The sequence below is a fragment of the Chiloscyllium plagiosum genome, unplaced genomic scaffold (genome assembly GCF_037043375.1).
Source record: "Chiloscyllium plagiosum isolate Xiang-an unplaced genomic scaffold, Cpla_swu_hap1 HiC_scaffold_20, whole genome shotgun sequence".
NCBI lineage: Eukaryota > Metazoa > Chordata > Chondrichthyes > Orectolobiformes > Hemiscylliidae > Chiloscyllium > Chiloscyllium plagiosum.
Genome location: NW_028270158.1, coordinates 48,290,587 through 48,308,641, shown reverse-complemented (window position 1 = coordinate 48,308,641; position 18,055 = coordinate 48,290,587). Strand labels below are relative to the sequence as shown.

At 39.6% G+C, this 18,055-nt stretch overlaps 1 protein-coding gene across 4 annotated transcripts in view; it reads left to right on the top strand.

The window, feature by feature from the left end:
* Positions 1 to 18,055, top strand: part of LOC122560572 (arf-GAP with dual PH domain-containing protein 1-like) — a 151,004-nt gene that overhangs the window by 112,767 nt on the left and 20,182 nt on the right. The window contains exons 7-11 of one of the 4 annotated variants that reach the window (XM_043711333.2): positions 709 to 792; positions 3,523 to 3,585; positions 10,247 to 10,318; positions 13,013 to 13,241; positions 14,986 to 17,333. In XM_043711333.2, the coding sequence (XP_043567268.1) occupies positions 709 to 792; positions 3,523 to 3,585; positions 10,247 to 10,318; positions 13,013 to 13,241; positions 14,986 to 15,014 (477 nt within the window). In that variant the 3' untranslated portion in view covers positions 15,015 to 17,333. Of the gene's footprint in view, positions 1 to 708; positions 793 to 3,522; positions 3,586 to 10,246; positions 10,319 to 13,012; positions 13,242 to 14,291; positions 14,924 to 14,985; positions 17,334 to 18,055 lie in introns of those variants that run through there. The other 3 variants (XM_087997913.1, XM_087997914.1, XM_087997912.1) reach the window with 3 other exon arrangements.

Genomic DNA, 18,055 nt, shown 5'->3' with positions numbered 1-18,055 from the left:
CCATCGTGTTCAGGGATGTGTAGATTAGGTGCATTAGTCAGGGGTAAGTATAGAGTGATAGGTATGGGAATAGGTCTGGGTAGGTTACTCATTGGAGGGTCAGACGCATTGGGCTGAAGGGCCTGTTTCCACACTATAGGGATTCTATGTTGGGATTCTATGATCTTACTGCACAGATTGGAATTTCTGGCAGTGCAATCCCTCAGTTCTGCACTGGGAGTGTCAGCATAGACTTTTTCTCAAGCCCTGGCATGGGACCTTTCGAAAATGACCTTGGTTGTGAGTTACTGAGCCATGGCTCATACCTAATGAGCTACAAATTGCTGAACTGTGTAGGTTTTACACAATTCAAAGTCCACATTACATTTTGTTATGGGCTAAATGTTCAGAACTCTTTGTTCCATGTCTCCCTCATACATGCACCTGATAAAATGACAATGCACCCAACACCTTCAAGACATTAACCTACTTCTAATTCAGTAACAAATGCAAAATGCATCAAATTCAAAACACAATGCCTGTATTTATTTAAAACTACAGTAATAGTTTAAACATAAGCTATCAAATGTATAGCATCAGTCAATTTGTTGGCCAGCAGATATGTGGAATTGGTTATTTGCTTAAACAAATTTAGTGTTGGTCATTTGCCTGACCATCAGTGGTTATTTTTAAAAGGATTTTTACTAATTCTTTCTCATTTATAAACAGGAAATAGTTGACTGGTTCAATGCAATCCGAGCAGCACGTTTCCATTACTTACAAGTGGCATTCCCTGGAGCTAGTGATGCTGATGTGAGTCCAATTATATATTTAAATTCTTACCCAGAGAATGGTTAGTATGTGGAAATTGTTGCCAGAGATTGAGATGAATAGCTTAGATTCCTTTAAGGGGAAGTGGAATAAACACATGAAAGAGAAAGAAGTTGGAAGATGGGGTTTGATTAAATGGTGTGAGAGGAGGCATCTGTAGTTTCTCCCTCTCTCTCTCCCCATTGAAATAATGTATTGCTTTTCTATTTTTCCTATCAAATGGATAACCTTGCATTTTCCACACATTGTACTCCAACTGCCAGATTTTATCCATTCATTCAACCTACTAATATACTCTGTGTCTTCCTGGCTACATGTTTTTCCATCTCTCTTTTACATTGACCGTACGTTTAACTACAATACACGTGATCCCTATGGCCATATCAGTAACTTTAATCAGGCCTCTTAATGAATGTACAGTGTTTGGAAATTAAATGCAATGTATCTACTGGTTCCTTTTTATCTACACTGGCTATTATAACCTCCATCAACTTTAACAGATTTGTCAAAAATATTTCCTATTCAAAAAGCATCAACTTGGGCTGAATGACCTATTTCTATGCTGTAAATCCGATGTCATTTTCAATTAATTTAACTTGCAAAAGTTGGATTATTTTCCTGCTTTACAGTTTGCTGTTAAAGCCATTTCCTTCATCACCAATTTACTTACAGGGTCTAAAATGGAATAAACTGATAGTGCAGGTGCAGTGATTTTGTACAGCAATTTGTCTCAATCTCCAGAGACATCAGCAACTTTGAGAGTTACTTGATGATGTCACTATGCTCACTGAAAATCAAGGGTGATCCAGGTTTCACAGAAGTCAGTTAACCTGCAAGCTCTCCTCCTAGTCCCATACCATCCTGACTTTGAAATATATCATCCATTCCTTCATTGCCACTGGGTCAAAGTCCTGGAACGCCCTATCCAACAATCGGTATCGGGGTACCAACAGCACAGGGTTCAAGATTGCAGATCATCACCTTGTTAAAGGTAAGTAGGGTTGGGCAATAGATACCAACAACTTGGAATGAATTAAAAACAGGTTTTCTGCTGCTTCAATATGAAGGCTTCAGTGCAGTGGTGTAAATTATTGATGGGAGTAAGAGGTCATATATTCTGAGCCATTTAACTGCCCAATCAGGCTACAGTTAGCCAGAGTTTTGGCTGATGAGGGAGTTCGTTAGGTTTAGCTGCAGGCAGTTGAGACTGAGATGCAACACTGAAAGGTTACATGGATCCACCAAGTTGCTGAATTCCTTGCTGCTTTTTCTTGACAACGAACAGGGAGACTTGGAGACAGCTGGAAGTATTGTGCAGCTTGGGCAACTTGACCCATGTAAATAACCTTATGATAAATTGAATAAGAATGTGAGTAATAAGAGCCAGTCTCTTGCCCCTGCATTGCTATTCAGTAAGATCTTCAATCTCAGCTTCACTTTCTGCTGTATCTCACCACAATCTCAGTAGTGAATGAATCCGGCGATCGAGTATTCATTGTCCCCTGCAATACAGAATTTTAAAGATTCACAAACCTGTGAGTGAAGGCATTTCTTTTCACCTTAGCTTTAAGTGCCTGACCTGCTTAGGCTGAAATATTGATCACCAATTCAAAACACTACAGACAGGGGAAATAGTCTCCTAGCATCTACCTCACAGAATGGTACAGGGATCAGTTTTCTCTTATTTACTCATGAAATGTGGGTGTTGCTGGCTGTGCCAGCATTTATTGCCTGTCCCTCATTGCTTTTGTGTAGGTGTTACTGAGCTGCCTTCTTGAATCCCACAATTCCTAGATAGACTCACAGTACTGTTGGAGAGGGAGTTCCAGTATTTTGACCCAATGACACAGAAGAAATAGCGATATATTCCCAAGTCAGGATGCTGAGTGGCTTGGAAGGGCAGCGACACGTGGTGTGCCCCATATATTTGCTGTCCTTGACCTTGTCCTCGATGGAGTGGTTATGGGTTTGGAATATTCTGTCGAAGGGTCTCAGGTGTGTTTCTGCAGTGTATCTTGTAGATAGATGAGCATTGAGGGAGTGAATGTTTTTGGAAGTGATGCCAATCAAGTGCGCTGCTTCGTTCTGAATGGTGTCAAGCTTGAATGTTGTTGGAGCTGTATCTATTCAGACAAATGGGGAGCACTCCTTCACGCTCCTGACATGTGACTTGAAGGTGGTTGACAGGTTTTGGAAAGTCAGGAGGTGAGTTAAAGAATACAGCCTGTGACCTGTTCTTGTAGCCATAGTATTTATATGGTGAGTCCAGCTCAGTTTCTGGTCACTGGTAACCTGAGAATTTTGGTAGTGGGACGATTCGGTGATAGTAATACCACTGATGCTGATGGATGGTGATTAGATTCTCTCTTGTTATTACCTGGCACTGTACGGCACATATGTTATCTGCCATTTTTCAGTTGAGTTGATTGATAGCCTTGACATCATCTGCTGAAGGCAGATTATCAGTATTCCCAGAGCTGTTATTTGATTGGAACTTTGCTCCACAACACAAAATCTTGATAATGCTCTTCCTCTTCTGTACCTTTCCTGTCTCCAGTTACTAACACTATCGGATAGGGGTCAACAGCTTCTCAATTGGATCTAGCTATGTCACCCAGCTTTAATTCCAGCCCTTGGTTTGAACTGGGGATGTAATTCTGCCGTGTGTCCTGAGAAAATATTAACAGCAACACTTTTTCCTTTGTATCTCAGCTGGTACCAAAACTAACGAGAAATTACGGTAAAGAGGGATATATGGAGAAGACTGGTCCAAAGGTCAGTAAGACTTTTGCATATTTTTCAATATTTTTTCAATAATTTATTTATCTAAGAAATCTTTACTGTTTGTAAACAAGCTTCATAATATTTACATATTAAATGCTTCAGTTATCATCTCTCCATTGTTATGATCCCAGCTGATGCCAGTAGTGGACTAGTCAGATCCCAAATTAAGACCTGGCTTGATAGATTGTAAGTTTTATTTTGCAGCTTGTTACTGTGCTGGTCAGTCACTGTACATATTCACAAAGAGACTGGCAATGTACTTTGAACACAAGATTGTAAAAGTTCATTACACAAAAAAAGAAAAAGAATTGTATTACAATTACAACAATTAGTCAAATTCCAGAAATAAAGATTAAACACTTTCACCCTCAATAATAACTTCACTAACACCTGGACCTCAGTGAAAGGTACCTAATTTCAACTTTTAAAGTTCCTTGTTCAGTTTGCACAGCTCCATCCACTCCTTCTCAGGAACTGTAGCAATTCATTAGCTGCTACTTATTTAGTTAGTGTCACTTCCTGAAATCCTTAAACAGGATTCTAGCACAATTCATATTTCTTAACATGGTTTCATTAATCTACTCTTCCAAAGCCTTCACTTTCTAGAGTTTTTCTCCTAATGACTTTTAAACCACAAGTTTTCGCTAAACTGCTTTTGGAGGTGGCTAAGGTAACAGCACCTTTTGCTGCCACAGACCTGCTCTCTCTATCCTTCTGGATGGTTCTCCCTTGAGAAAAAGGAAATTAGTTTTTGTCTCTACAACAGCCCAATATTTTTAAATTGTCTTTTATGCTTTTTTCTAAAGCACTGTTCACCTTGAGGTTTTCTGTTTAGAGGGTCTCAGTTAAACACATTTCTGGATAACCCTTTGCCATCTGGAACTCAAAAATAAAACTAAACGTTGTCTTTCTTAATGCATACAATATAGAAATACCTATCAAACTTATAGCAATACATGATTCTCTCTATATTTGAACTGTTTCCAGTTAATATCAATATAGAATGAACCTTCATCACTTCATGAAGTCATAGAACCACAGGCATAGAGATGTACAACACAGAAACGGATCTTTCAGTCCAACCTGTTCATGCCGATCAGATATCCTAACCTAATCTAGTCCCATTTGCCAGCACTTAGCCCATATCCCTCCAAACCCTTGGTATTCATACACATCCAGATGTCTTTTAAATGTTGCATTTGTACCAGCCTCCATCACTTCCTCTGGCAGCTCTTTCCATACACACACCATCCTTGCGTGAAAAAGTTGCCCCTTAGGTCCCTTTTATATCTTTCCCCTCTCACCCTAGACCTATGCACTCTAGTTCTGGACTCCCCCACCCCAGGGAAAAGACATTGTTGATTTATCCTATCCATGCCCTTCATGATTTCATAAACCGCTATGAGGTCACCTCTCAGCCTTCGATGCTCTAGGGAAAACAACCCCAGCCTATTCAACCTCTCCCTATAGCTCAAATCCTCCAACTCTGGCAACATCCTTGTAAATCTTTTCTGAACCCTTTCAAGTTTCACAATATCCTTCCAATAGGAAGGAGACCAGAATTGCATGCAATATTCCAAAAGTGTCCTAACCAATGTCCTGTACAGCCACAACATGACCTCCCAACTCCTGTACTCAATACTCTGACCAATAAAGGAAAGCATACCAAGCACCTTCTTCACTATCCTATCTATCCGCGATTCTTGATAATGCTCTTCCTCTTCTGTACCTTTCCTGTCCACTGAGCTACCCATTACCATCTCCATATTGGTACCAATTTAACCAGCCTTAAGTCTACTGGCACCTCACCTGTGACTATCGATGATACAAATATCTCAGCAAGGGCCCAGCAATCACTTCCCTCGCTTCCCAGAGTTCTAGGGCGCACCTCATTAGGTCCTGGGGATTTATCCATCTTTATGCGTTTCAAGATATCCAGCACTTCCTCCTCTGTAATATGGACGTTTTTCAAGATGTCACCATCTATTTCCCCACATTCTATATCTTCCATGTCCTTCTCCACAGTAAACACTGATGCAAAATACTTATTTAGTATCTCCCCTCTCCTGCAGCTCCACACAAAGGCTGCCTTGCTGGTCTTTAAAGGGCCCTATCCGCTCCCTAGTTACCCTTTTAAATATGGATCTCTTGTGTAGATCCCAAGTTAGTCAATCTGACTTCATCCATCCGGAAAATCACATCTGATCTCATCTAAGGTTCTCCTCCATTGATTTCCTAGAAAGACAGTGCTGAGGGTCGACAGCTCTTTATGAGGATGTCTCCCTTCCATCTTTTCCAAATATTTCTTTTACCGGCTTTAAATTCTCGCACTTCTTCCAGGCAGTCTACAGATGTGAAGTCCTGTTTAAGGTTAACCTCTTCCCAGGCCACTCAGTGTTTGAATCCTCAGTTTGAATTGAAAATGCTCAAAGTGTGACACAGTCAAATGGTATATTTGTACAAGATTACCTCTTGCGGGCCAGGGAGAGAAAGCATGAACCTTGTTGATTCTCCTGTTTCCAAGGTCATTATTGCGCCACCCCCCATCCCAGGGGCTGACTCCACCAATGGCAACTTAGTCAATGCAGCCATTTACCTTTCCACCTGCTCCTCCAATCACAAGTGAGCCCAGAGATAAAAATAGAAGTTGCTGGAAAAGCTCAGCAAGTCCGGTAACATCTGTGGGGAGAAATCAGAGTTAATGTTTTGGTTAGATCTGACTCTTCCTCAGAACTGAGCCCAGTAACAGCAAATGCAAGTGAGAACCAGCTTGTGATTGGAGGAACAGCAGAGACATGGGCTTTCTGATTGGAGGAGCACAACAGATGGATTGGAGGAGCCCCAGAGTTGTGGGCTGAGGAAGGGTCCTGATGTTTAGCATGAAGTGTACCTCCCTTGTCCTTAGTCCTGATCCGCTCACCTGGTGTTTTCTGGATTAATTAATTACAGGGTCTTATTTGATTGGAGTGCCCGGGATACAGGTGGTTAGAGGAGTTGGTTAAATGATAAAACTTTCATGAACACACCCAGCTTTCATTGGAAATCTTGTCCCTCAGCTGCCTTCCTTCCTACTAAAAAAACTCCAGCGTCTCTATTTAGGTTTTAATGATTGCTTTGACCTCGAGACCAGCTTCATGTTATGAGTGTTCACTGCTTTGTATCATAAACATAGTTTTCTGGTTGTAGTCTGACCAGAGCCTTGTATCATGAAGCAATCTATTTCCCTTTAAAGATGCTACATGAGTAAAAGTTGGTGTTGTCTCAGTGATTTTGGTGAAATGCTAAATCAATTAAAACATGGCAAAAATCCTTTCTACTTCACAAGGACAACTTGCAGTTATTTAGCATCACGCTCAATCTGCCATTATAAACCTCCCTGTGGTTACATTGACCAGAAACTCAACTGGACTTTCCACATAAATACAGTGCTTACAAGAGCAGGTCAGAGGCTAGGAATACTGTGGCAAGTAACTCACCCCTTGACTCCCCAAAGTCTGTCCAAGGCACAGGTCAGGAATGTGATGGAATACTCCAGATGGGTGCAGCTCTACCAATGCTCAAGAAACATGACACCATTCAGGACAAAGCAGTTCATTTGACTGGCACCACCATCAACATTTACTCCTTTTACCACTGACGCAGTGTGTATCATCTACAAGATGTGCTGTGAAAACTCACCAAACTTCCTTTGAAAGCATCCTCAAACCTGTGACCTCTACCAGCCAGAAGGACAAGGGCGGCAGATGCAGGGAAGAAAGTTCTCCTCCAAGCCCTACCTTCCTTGGAAATATATTGCTGGTTTCTTCAGTATCGCTGGGTCAAAACACTGGAACTCCTTTCCTAAGGACATTGTGGGCCGACCTACACCCAAGAACTGCAGCAGTGCAGGAAGGCAGCTCACCACCACCTTCTGTCGGGCAGCTAGGAGTAGACAAAAATCTAGTGATGCCCATATCTCATGACTGAATTTTTAAAAATGTTGTGAAATGTCACAAGCTGATTTCTGAGACCATTATCAGACTGAACTTTATACTGAGCCACATAGAGGTATTAGGTCCATCATTACTACACCACCCATTGTATATGTACAAGGCTCACAGTTGTGATATCCTATGACAAAGTCATTATTTTGTGAGGAAGGAAAGCATTTCTTCACAGGCATGGAATCAGTATTTTTGTTTCAAAAGAATTCCTCATTTCTTTTTTTCACTAATTATCTTTACGAGGTTAAAAATCACACAACACCAGGTTATAGTCCAACAGGTTTAATTGGAAGCACTAGCTTTCAGAGTGCCGCTCCTTCATCAGGTGGTTGTGGAGGACGCAATTGTAAAGCACAGAATTTATTAGATTAGATTACTTACAGTGTGGAAACAGGCCCTTCGGCCCAACAAGTCCACACCGACCCGCCGAAGCGCAACCCACCCATTCCCCTACATTTACCCCTTTACCTAACACTATGGGCAATTTAACATGGCCAATTCACCTGACCTGCACATCTTTGGACTGTGGGAGGAAACCGGAGCACCCGGAGGAAACCCACGCAGACACGGGGAGAATGTGCAAACTCCACACAGTCAGTCGCCTGAGGTGGGAATTGAACCCGGGTCTCTGGCGCTGTGAGGTAGCAGTGCTAACCACTAGCAAAAGTTTACAGTGTGATGTAACTGAAATTATACATTGAAAAATACCTTGATTGTCTATTGTGTGATATTTAACTTTGTACACCCCAGTCCAACACCGGCATCTCCAAATCATATCTTTACAAGGTTACTCAGAATGATTTGGCAACCCTTCAGACAACCACTTGATGAGAAGTTGAACTCTCAGCCTCTGTAACTGAATCAACAAATCATCAAGCTCAGCCAACATCTCTTCCAGTCTGCTATCTCCCCCTGCTGGCAGGTGTGGTTGAAGCACCCAAATTCAACAGCAGTTTCATGATTGCAGTCAGACCTGAACCCAGTTTCTGAAAGCCAATTCCACGTTTATCGGATAATCCCAAAATTTTGGACTCCCAACTTTTAACCCAATGCTATTCAGCAAGTCCCGGTTATTTTCACTTTGCATTCTGAAACCACAGTCTTTGTTGAGTGACATATCTGTAGACAGCTTCCCACCATAGCAACACTGTTGCTGCATTGTGGTTAAACATTCATTAATATTGTCTGTCTGCTTCCTTCACTGTCAGGTTCTTACTGTTCTGTTGGTAGTCCTTCCAATGGTGAATATTCTCCAACTCTCCTGCTAACATCTCCAAACAGTACGGATAGAAGCAAAATAGGAGAGACCAGGATAGGCATATCACCTGACCGGTTTCTATAAGCCACTCCTTATCAGGGAAAAATCTTCCACAAAACTTTCTTAGCTGGACACAATCTTCATTTAGTGATCAAAACATGTGCTACAAAAAAAAATCATTATTGTTCAATGGATGGCAGTAGCTCTTAAACAAGGCTGCTGATAGACATAGCACAATATTTTCAGCGTTATTTTAGTGGAGTCTCTTTTGCTCAGCAATCTGATTTGAGGTGCATTGGTTTTATTAAGATTGTTTGGGTTGTCTCAATCTACTGATTTGAAAGTCCTGAATAAAATTTAATAATTTTGAACATTAACCTGAAATTCTATGATTTCCTAGAACCACATTTTCCTTGTCTCAGGCAAATTAGTACTTGCCCCCAAAAGGAGGGTAAGTGAATATAGAGAGAGAAGAATGCCCACTAGATAAAAATGAGTAGAAGGAGTCTGCAAATTTTGGGATGGAGCAGTCAGGAGGTTTTTACCCTAAGGACCTATGCACAGTATTATTCACCACCTTAATTACTGATTCCCTCCACCGGTACAGTGGCTGCAGAGTGTACCAAATTATTTTTTCTTTATTCTTTCATGGGATGTGGGCATGGCTGGCAATTTGTTGCCCACTCCTCATTTCCCTTGAATGGAGTGATTTGCTAGAGCTATTTCAGAGGGCAGTTAAGAGTCAACCACATTGCTGTGGGTCTGGAATCGCATGTAGGCCACACCAGGTAAAAACGGCAGATTTCCTTAAAGATGCATTGCAGAAAATTGCTTACAGTGCTTCAGCAGTATGTCCAAAGCCACCTAGATGGACAAAATCAGCAGATAACACTTGCAGCTGTCTCTTTCCTCTCCAAGTTATATATTTTATATCTCTTGTTCCTTCTTTCTCTGTTGCTGGGTCAAAATACTGGAACTCCCTTTCTATCAGTGCTGTGATGTCCATGCACCACATGGACTGCAGCCATTCAAGAAAGTGACTAACCACCACGACTTTCTTAAAGCAGTTAGGGATTGGCAATGAATGTCAAGAATGAACTTTGAAATCAAATGCAAGAAGAATCTCATTAAACAGTGTATGGATCCTTGACATAAACAAGATCACAGGTAATGATCAGTTTGAATTTGCATATTTGTAAAGTAAATTGCCCTGATTATTTTTCATGCCAGTTTGTTCTGCTTGAAAGCTTTTCAGTCATTCCTTTTTCTGCTTCAAAACTTCCTGCGGACGTGCTGTTAAGTGTTAAATGACTTGTTGTGATTGAAAAATGACTATACATTTATCTTACAGAACTAGCTTTCATCCTTTTTTTTGCATCTGTGCTCCTAATCTTGTTCTGTGTTTCCTCAGCAAACTGAGGGGTTTAAGAAACGATGGTTCACGTTAGATGACAGGAGGCTGATGTATTTCAAAGACCCACTGGTAGGCACAGAACACATGTATTCGTTTCTTACTTTCGGGAAATTGACATGTTTCTTTTTCTTAAAAGCTCAAAGCATAATCTCTTATTGGCCAACCCTGGAACTGGATTCCTCCAATTCCATTGCTAGCAAATGTCATTTTTTAATTCATGAAACAAATATGAATGTTCTACCATGTTGTTAAAAAAAGTGACAATTTTATCCATTTCAAGTGCAAACTGACTGAAAAGGGGGATAAGTCTAAGTAAATTACATTTAAAATCAAAACAATTTATATGTACACAAGTACCTAGCACACTTAGTCTTTGAGGGCCAATAACCTCCAGTCGATTGTTAAGTACATAATGGGAAATCCATGGGAAGAAATTGGTCTTCACCAGCAGTAATGATTCCTTGGCACTGAACATTCTTTTTCTGTCTGGGAAAGTAGATACAATGTACAATATGCTGCCAGTACACCATGAGATCCACTTCTCCCCCAACCCGTTGTTTATTCTGACCCAGCTTGCTAACAAATCCAGCTGAATGAATTTCATTGCCATATCTATAAGTAGCAGTTTGGTCAATGTGTATTTTTGTAGTTAAACTCAAAAAGGCAGCATCAGGGAAAATGGCCTCAGAATATCCTTTCAGATATGAGATTAAACACAGAGGATGGTCTCTAAATGTGAAAGAGTCTATGTTGTTGCATTTTGATTGCGGCCACTTGCAGATAACAAAATGATTGGTATTCGATTGTATGACATTACTTCCATGGTCTGAACGTGTAACTGTAGAACTGTTTGTTAAAGGTAACAAATGCCATTGAAGGAACCTTTTAGTAATTAAATAGTTAAATTGTTGCAGTGTACCACCATGGTAAAAAAAAACTGACCATCTACTTTAAAATTCAGGGAAAAGTTAATTTGTTTTAATGTGCAATAGTGAAGGATTCCTCTTTCCCTTTGCTGTCCCTTTCCATAGAACTACAACAACTGGCACCTAGTCAGCATCTTCAATGTAGAGAAACATCGCAAAGCATTTACCGTAACTAAAAATATCAGTCATGATTTGGAGATGCCAGTGTTGGACTGGGGTGCACAAAGTTAAAAATCACACCAGGTTATAGTGCAACAGGTTTAATTGGAAGCACTAGTTTTTGGAGTGCCGCTTCTTCATCAGGTGATTGTGGACAAAAATATCAGGGTATCAAGCCAGAGGAGGACAGATGTTTGGGGATTGGGGGACATTTTTGTTTTGATTTATTATTGTCACATGTACCTAAATACAGTGAAAAGTTTTGTTTGCATCCGGTACAGGCAGACTTTACAAAGTACATTAGGTTAATAGGCAGATTTGAAAATACAATGTCATCTGTAGTAAAGGTGCATATAGAGCAAGATCAACATTAAATTTAAAAGTTGAGAGGTCCATTCAGAAATTTTATAACAGAGGGTAAGAAGCTGTTTTGAATCTGTTGGTAATTGTGTAAATATGGCAGGGGTGGGGGTGGGAGGAAATGGATGGTGTGGTTGTGGTACTCAGAATGACAAGATGTGAGAGAGAAGCAAATTCAGGAGCTTGCCACACATGAGGCTGACGACACCATTGTTAATAATGGAGACTAGGAGATGAAATTGTGAAAGAAAGGCAGAGGACTGGAGGTGGTGTTGGGGGAGGGAGACAGACTTAAGCGTTAGATGATTCATGATTAGAGTTTATGATCCATGTCTCTTCATGTTCTTATCAAAATAAAAATCTATCAATATTGCACGTTCTCCCCGTGTCTGTGTGGGTTTCCTCCGGGTGCTCCGGTTTCCTCCCACCATCCAAAGATGTGCAGGGTCAGGTGAATTGGCCATACTAAATTGCCTGTAGTGTTAGGTAAGGGGTAAATGTAGGGGTATGGGTGGGTTTCGCTTCGGCGGGTCGGTGTGGACTTATTGGGCCGAAGGGCCTGTTTCCACACTGTAATCTAATCTAAATTGGTCTCTGACATTTCTCTTGAACTGCAGCATTCACAGCTTTTTACTAGAAATGATACAGAACTCCCTGATTTCACTGATGAATAGCCTGGCTCTAATTTTGAATGGAGGGAGGAAGGATTCCCAATTGATTCTGGGAACAGCTTTGGAAAGGATCAGGGTCAGCTACGTTGTTAATGCTCCCCACCTTCTGGCCCTAGATAAAATTCTCACTGACTATGATGAGAAAGAAAAATTTGCATTTTTAATACAGCTTTTGCATCCTGAAGGATGTCCCAAAGCACATCACAACCAGTGACACAAAGAATAGATGAAATGCAATGGTTAATTTGTGTATAGAAGGATCCCACAACCATGACAGTACCAGATAATCTTTTCCAATGATGTTTCTTGAGGGATACAAATCAGTCATAACGCTGGGGATAACTCTTTGATTTAATGTCTTATTTGATAGATAGAACCTCTAAGAGTGTAGTTCTCATTTAGTAACCCCCTGCACACAACAACTCAGATCTTTGTGTTTAAGGTCCTGGAGGGGCACCTATACTTAGAGGTGTGTGCGCTATCCACTACACCTCGGGTATAACTGACCATAACTGTAGGATTGTACCCTAGCAAGAATGGCCCACTCTTTCAAAATAGATCACCTTCTCTGGCCTCTTTCCTTTTAGACAGTGACGCAGAACAATGTTAATGAGAGAAGATAAACCATCCCCATTCTCTCATTGCAGGATGCCTTTGCTCGGGGTGAAGTATTCATCGGGAGTAAGGAAAATAGCTATAGTGTTTTAGACGGTCTTCCTCCATCAACCCAAGGGAATCATTGGCAATATGGAATTACCATAGTAACCCCTGACAGGAAGTTCTTGTTTGCATGTGAAACGGAGAGTGAACGTCGCATTTGGATGGAAGCCTTTCAGAAGGTTATTGACAGGGCAATGTTGCCCCAAGAGTACGCAGGTAAGGAACAAATGTCTTTGCGCAAAGTCATCTTCCTCATGTAGACAAAGAGAGTCTATAGTGTAATCAATAACAACCTGTGTCTATATAGCAAATTTATCATAATATAAAGTCTCAATGCACTTCACAGGGATGTTACCAAATAATATTTGGCATGGAGTTATATGAGGAGATGTTAGGAGGATCTGAAATCTGGTCAAAGATGTAGGTTTTAAGTAGACTGTCAAAGGAAAGTTGTCGAGGTTTAGGGAATGAACTCCAGAGTGTAGGCCCCAGGCAGCTGAAGATACAATCACTAGTGGCAAATCAATTAAAGTTGGGGATGCATATGTTTTCAAAATCTGAGCACAGCAGACATCTCAGAGGCTTGTCAGATGGAAGACGGTCACAGCGATAGAGAGGGGAAAAGCCATGGAGAGATTTGAAAATAAAGCTGAGAATTTTTAAAATTGGAGGCATTGCTTGATCAGGAGCCAGCAAACACAAAAGGTAAAGGGTGAAATATGCTCAAAATTCTGAATGCTGTCAATGCTTGGTACCAACACTAAGACTATCTTTCAATGCACATGATTTTGTGTAATTAGGATCAATCTGTCTGCCATCCCTCTGTGTAGCTCTGGAACCTCAATATCATTTAAAAAGGGCCATCATAAAGACAAATAATAAGACAATGCTGATTATCAGTCATGATGCATTTTTCTATGTGTAGAAAATCTGCTTTGGAATAATTCATTCAATTACTTGAGCATCAGTCAGTGTCCTATTCTTTGATAAAGATGCTTCATGCATTGAAATGAAAATTTGCCATAAAATCTATTTCTTTGAAGAATGGTTAAAACTCATGCAAACCATGACTGCATCTGTCTTGAAGAAGGGTTACACCTGAAACTTCTCCACCTCCTGATGCTGCATGGCCTGCTGTGTTCTTCCAGCCTCCTGCTTGCATCTATCTTGAAGCCATTAATATGTTTATTTTGTTTCTTTTTTTTAAGAATCTGAAACATTTTGCTGTTCTGGAATTTAATCTCTTTTAATGTGTGTGTTCTCCAGTAACAGGTCAGCAAAATTTGATAAGTTCCTGTTGGAGATTGCGATCATTAAACCCCTAAGTGGAATATCTTGGCTCATCTCCCTTTTCACATTTCCTGCAATTGTTTGAAATATTTTCTCTAAAACTTCAAGCTGATATATATAGGGGAAGAAATGAGACATCTCATTCATCAAAACACTAATTACCCCTTAATAAATCTTTAATATATGATTTCAAACAACAATATGGCTCAATCAATTTGCAAGGAATGAAACTTAACTGTTGACTAATTAAACTGCATACATAATCTCTATTGAGCAATGAACTTAAACAGACAGATTGAGGCAAAGAGAACAGTCCAATTAATTCATCATCAGCCTGTTGCAAAAATCACCCATGACAGCTTAATTGTGCCTTCATCATTTTGTCAATTAATCACCTGTCCCCCCCACCCCCCAATCCATCACTCTTTCCCCTTTCTTGATGTCCTTGTTGTTTTTTACCTGTTTTTTACCTGTTCAATCTAACATCATACAGTACTGACGAAAAGTTACGCAACTGAAGCATCAACTGAATCCCTCTCCATAGACACCACCATTTTCTGCTTTTAGGACAGGACATTATATATAATATTCTTTGAAATACTAAGTTTCTTTGTTGTCAAAAATGTATTTTCAACAACAATGACATCCTTCCTTTTGTCTTATTTTCCAGTGGAAGCACATTTTAAACACAAGCCGTAGAAGATCCTTGCTTTCTGAGGCTGTGGGCACATTAGGACTTCATCTGCTCGTCACTGTTCTTTTTCAAATATGGATTGTTCAGTGTTTGTGCAGCAGTCTGTTTCCCTCTCCTCCATCCCTGTGCCCCCCAAAACTCACTCCCTCCTCTCAACAACTACCATTGGTAGGGATGGGAAAGTGGGGTATAAGCACTTGAAGAAAATTAAACTGTAGCAAGAAAGTGAAGTTGAAAGTGATGTGCATGTCGCTAAATTGTAAAATCAGGAGCATGAATTTCACTTCAGCATTTGGGATGACTGTCAAAACATGGTTCAGTTCACAGTACAACACTGCATGAGTATTTCTATTTGTTAATATTTAACCACATTGTTTCCACTGCAGTAGGACACTATAAATACAGTGACATGAAAAGCTTAAGATTTTTAAAAATTCAATCTCATGTACCCACGTGTAATTGTCCATTGCTGGTCATATGCCAATTCTCTGTTCATCCACTTTGTTCTTGCAGTCTTCAAGCAACTGTACTTAAGTATAAAAAGTAAAAATTAAATTTAGCTGTACAGACTTTAATGAGCAGTGATTCTACATGATAAACTTTCTCAAATGTCCGTAAAGACTTTTTGTTTTAGTTGCAATTGTGACAACTGACTCACCTAGAAAACTTGAAATTTTTTTTATTTCTTGTGTGTATATTTTCTGTGGATTGTCAAACAAAAAATGCAAATACAGGTGTCAGTGAAGCTGAAAATACAGCCAGTACCTAGTCTCTCAGTGTACTGCTTTCTTCTGTACAAAATGTACAGCTTGAATTAAATTGTGTATCTAGGTGTTATCGAGGAGTGTGTTCTCAGAGATTTGTTCTCCATTTAAAGGAAATAATAATTAGCTTTTTCTGTACTGCTCAGCTTAAAGTTAAATTTTTGTGATATGTTGTGTTCCGTGATGTTTGTGCCAGATAATAGTGTAATATATAATTACCATGGTAAACAATGTAAAAAGCCTTCACTTTGCAACAATTCTTCCTAAATTTAATCTGCAGCTTTTTAATATGCATATTTTTTAAACTGACATAAAAAGATCTGAAATTTATTTTGCAAAGTTGTGAATTAATTCTTCCAATTAAACTACCAACCATATCAATCAATTTTCTTTTACCAGTGTGCAGTAACTTGATTACAGTAACATTAATATATTACACTAAATGCATTCTTTAAAGGTGTACCTCAAAAATGGGACCAATAATCTTTTCTGAGATCTAATCTCAACCCAACCATTAAGCATCCCTAAGGTACCTCAAATAATAACATCCAAAATATAGCATTTCTAATAATGTACAGCAAGCTTGTTACAGAATTTATTAAGTAAACATAGTTGTGTGATGGACTTTTTTTACAAAATGTCAGTGGAAATATGCTCTTATGATATGGTTGTTCCAATCTTCAAAGGGAAAGAGTATTGATATGAAAATTCCACTATAACAATTTGATAATGTGGAAAAGTGGATTATGTCAACTGACATAGAATGAAACTGTATCCCTGGGTGTCACTGAAAGCACACTAGGTAACTATATACTTCAGGAAACCAGCACATCAGGAGAGCAGATTTGAGATGAACCTCAGCAGATGTGTTAAGGCAAGAAGTAAATTAGGTGAAGGAAAAATAGTAATCTACATTATATTCTTTATTCCAAATACAGAATGAAGTTTTCAGAATCTAATATATTGCTATGTGCAATTTGCACTGTTTCAGCCTCCTCATTTTTGGTCACTTGTACCTCCCTGTATAGTTCAATGAATTCACAGCCAGTAATATCAAGAGATTGTAGCTGAAGAATCATGCATTGGAAGTAACACAACACCTGCATTTCGTTCCTTCCTTCTCTCGTAGTTATTGGGATTTTTGTAATTGGTCCAGATGGTCACTTACATATGGTTTTGGGAAATGTAAAGTGTTATGCTGCTAACAATTAAAATGAAGTACGCACTGGTAGCTAAAGAATAATAGAATTAATTTACTTAGTAAGTTTTAAGGTATCAAAAAAAAAGTGGATAACCAAAAATTAAGATACCAATGGTTACAAGGAAGAGTAAAATGAAGCATAGGATTAATTAAAGCATACATGTTCTCATGTCCATTCCATTTGTTATTTTAATATGGTGTGCATTTGATTATGGAAATTATGCATTATGTACAGTGGAGAATATGGTGCTGAAATGAAATACTTAAAGTTATCATGGTGTCCCAGATCAGACTTTGTATTTTGATTACTTTCAATTAAAAGGTCTTGATTGTGTTGCACAAATGAGACAAGTTGATTTGTGGTAATTGTCTGCTGTTCTTTCAGAACGTTTTATCATCTCCTTTTGGTGCAGAGTCTTTAAGTGTAAGGACGCTGTAGTAAAAACAGAAGTGTGGATTCCAAAGACATTTATTCTGTTTTCACAGTCACCAAAATATTTCTTTTGAGTAGTGTATTGGTTAATCAAGTGGAACACCATCACCTGCAAGTCATGCACCATCTTGGTGAGTTATATGACGGTCATTCCTTCATTTCAGATCACTGGATTAAAATCTTGGAATTGTCTAACTAGTGAGAGCACATTAACCAAACAGACTACAGAAATTCAAAGATACAGGTGACCACTACCTTCTCAGGGCAACAACAATAAATGAAAAATAAATGCTGGCTTTGGCAGCCACTCTGAAATCACACAAGTGGGCAGCACGGTGGCACAGTGCCAGAGACCCAGGTTCAATTCCTGCCTCAGGCAACTGTCTGTGTGGAGTTTGCACATTCTCCCCGTGTCCTTTGGGTGCTCCGCTTTCCTCCCACAGTCCAAAAATGTGCAGGTTAAGTGAATTGACCATGCTAAATTGCCCACAGTGTTAGGTGAAGGGGTAAATGTAGGGGAATGGGTCTGGGTGGGTTGCTCTTAGGAGGGTCAGTGTGGACTTGTTGAGCCGAAGAGCCTGCTTCCACACTAAGTAATCTAATCTAATCTAATCTGTAAGTAATCTAAAGTGATTTTTGTTTTTAAAA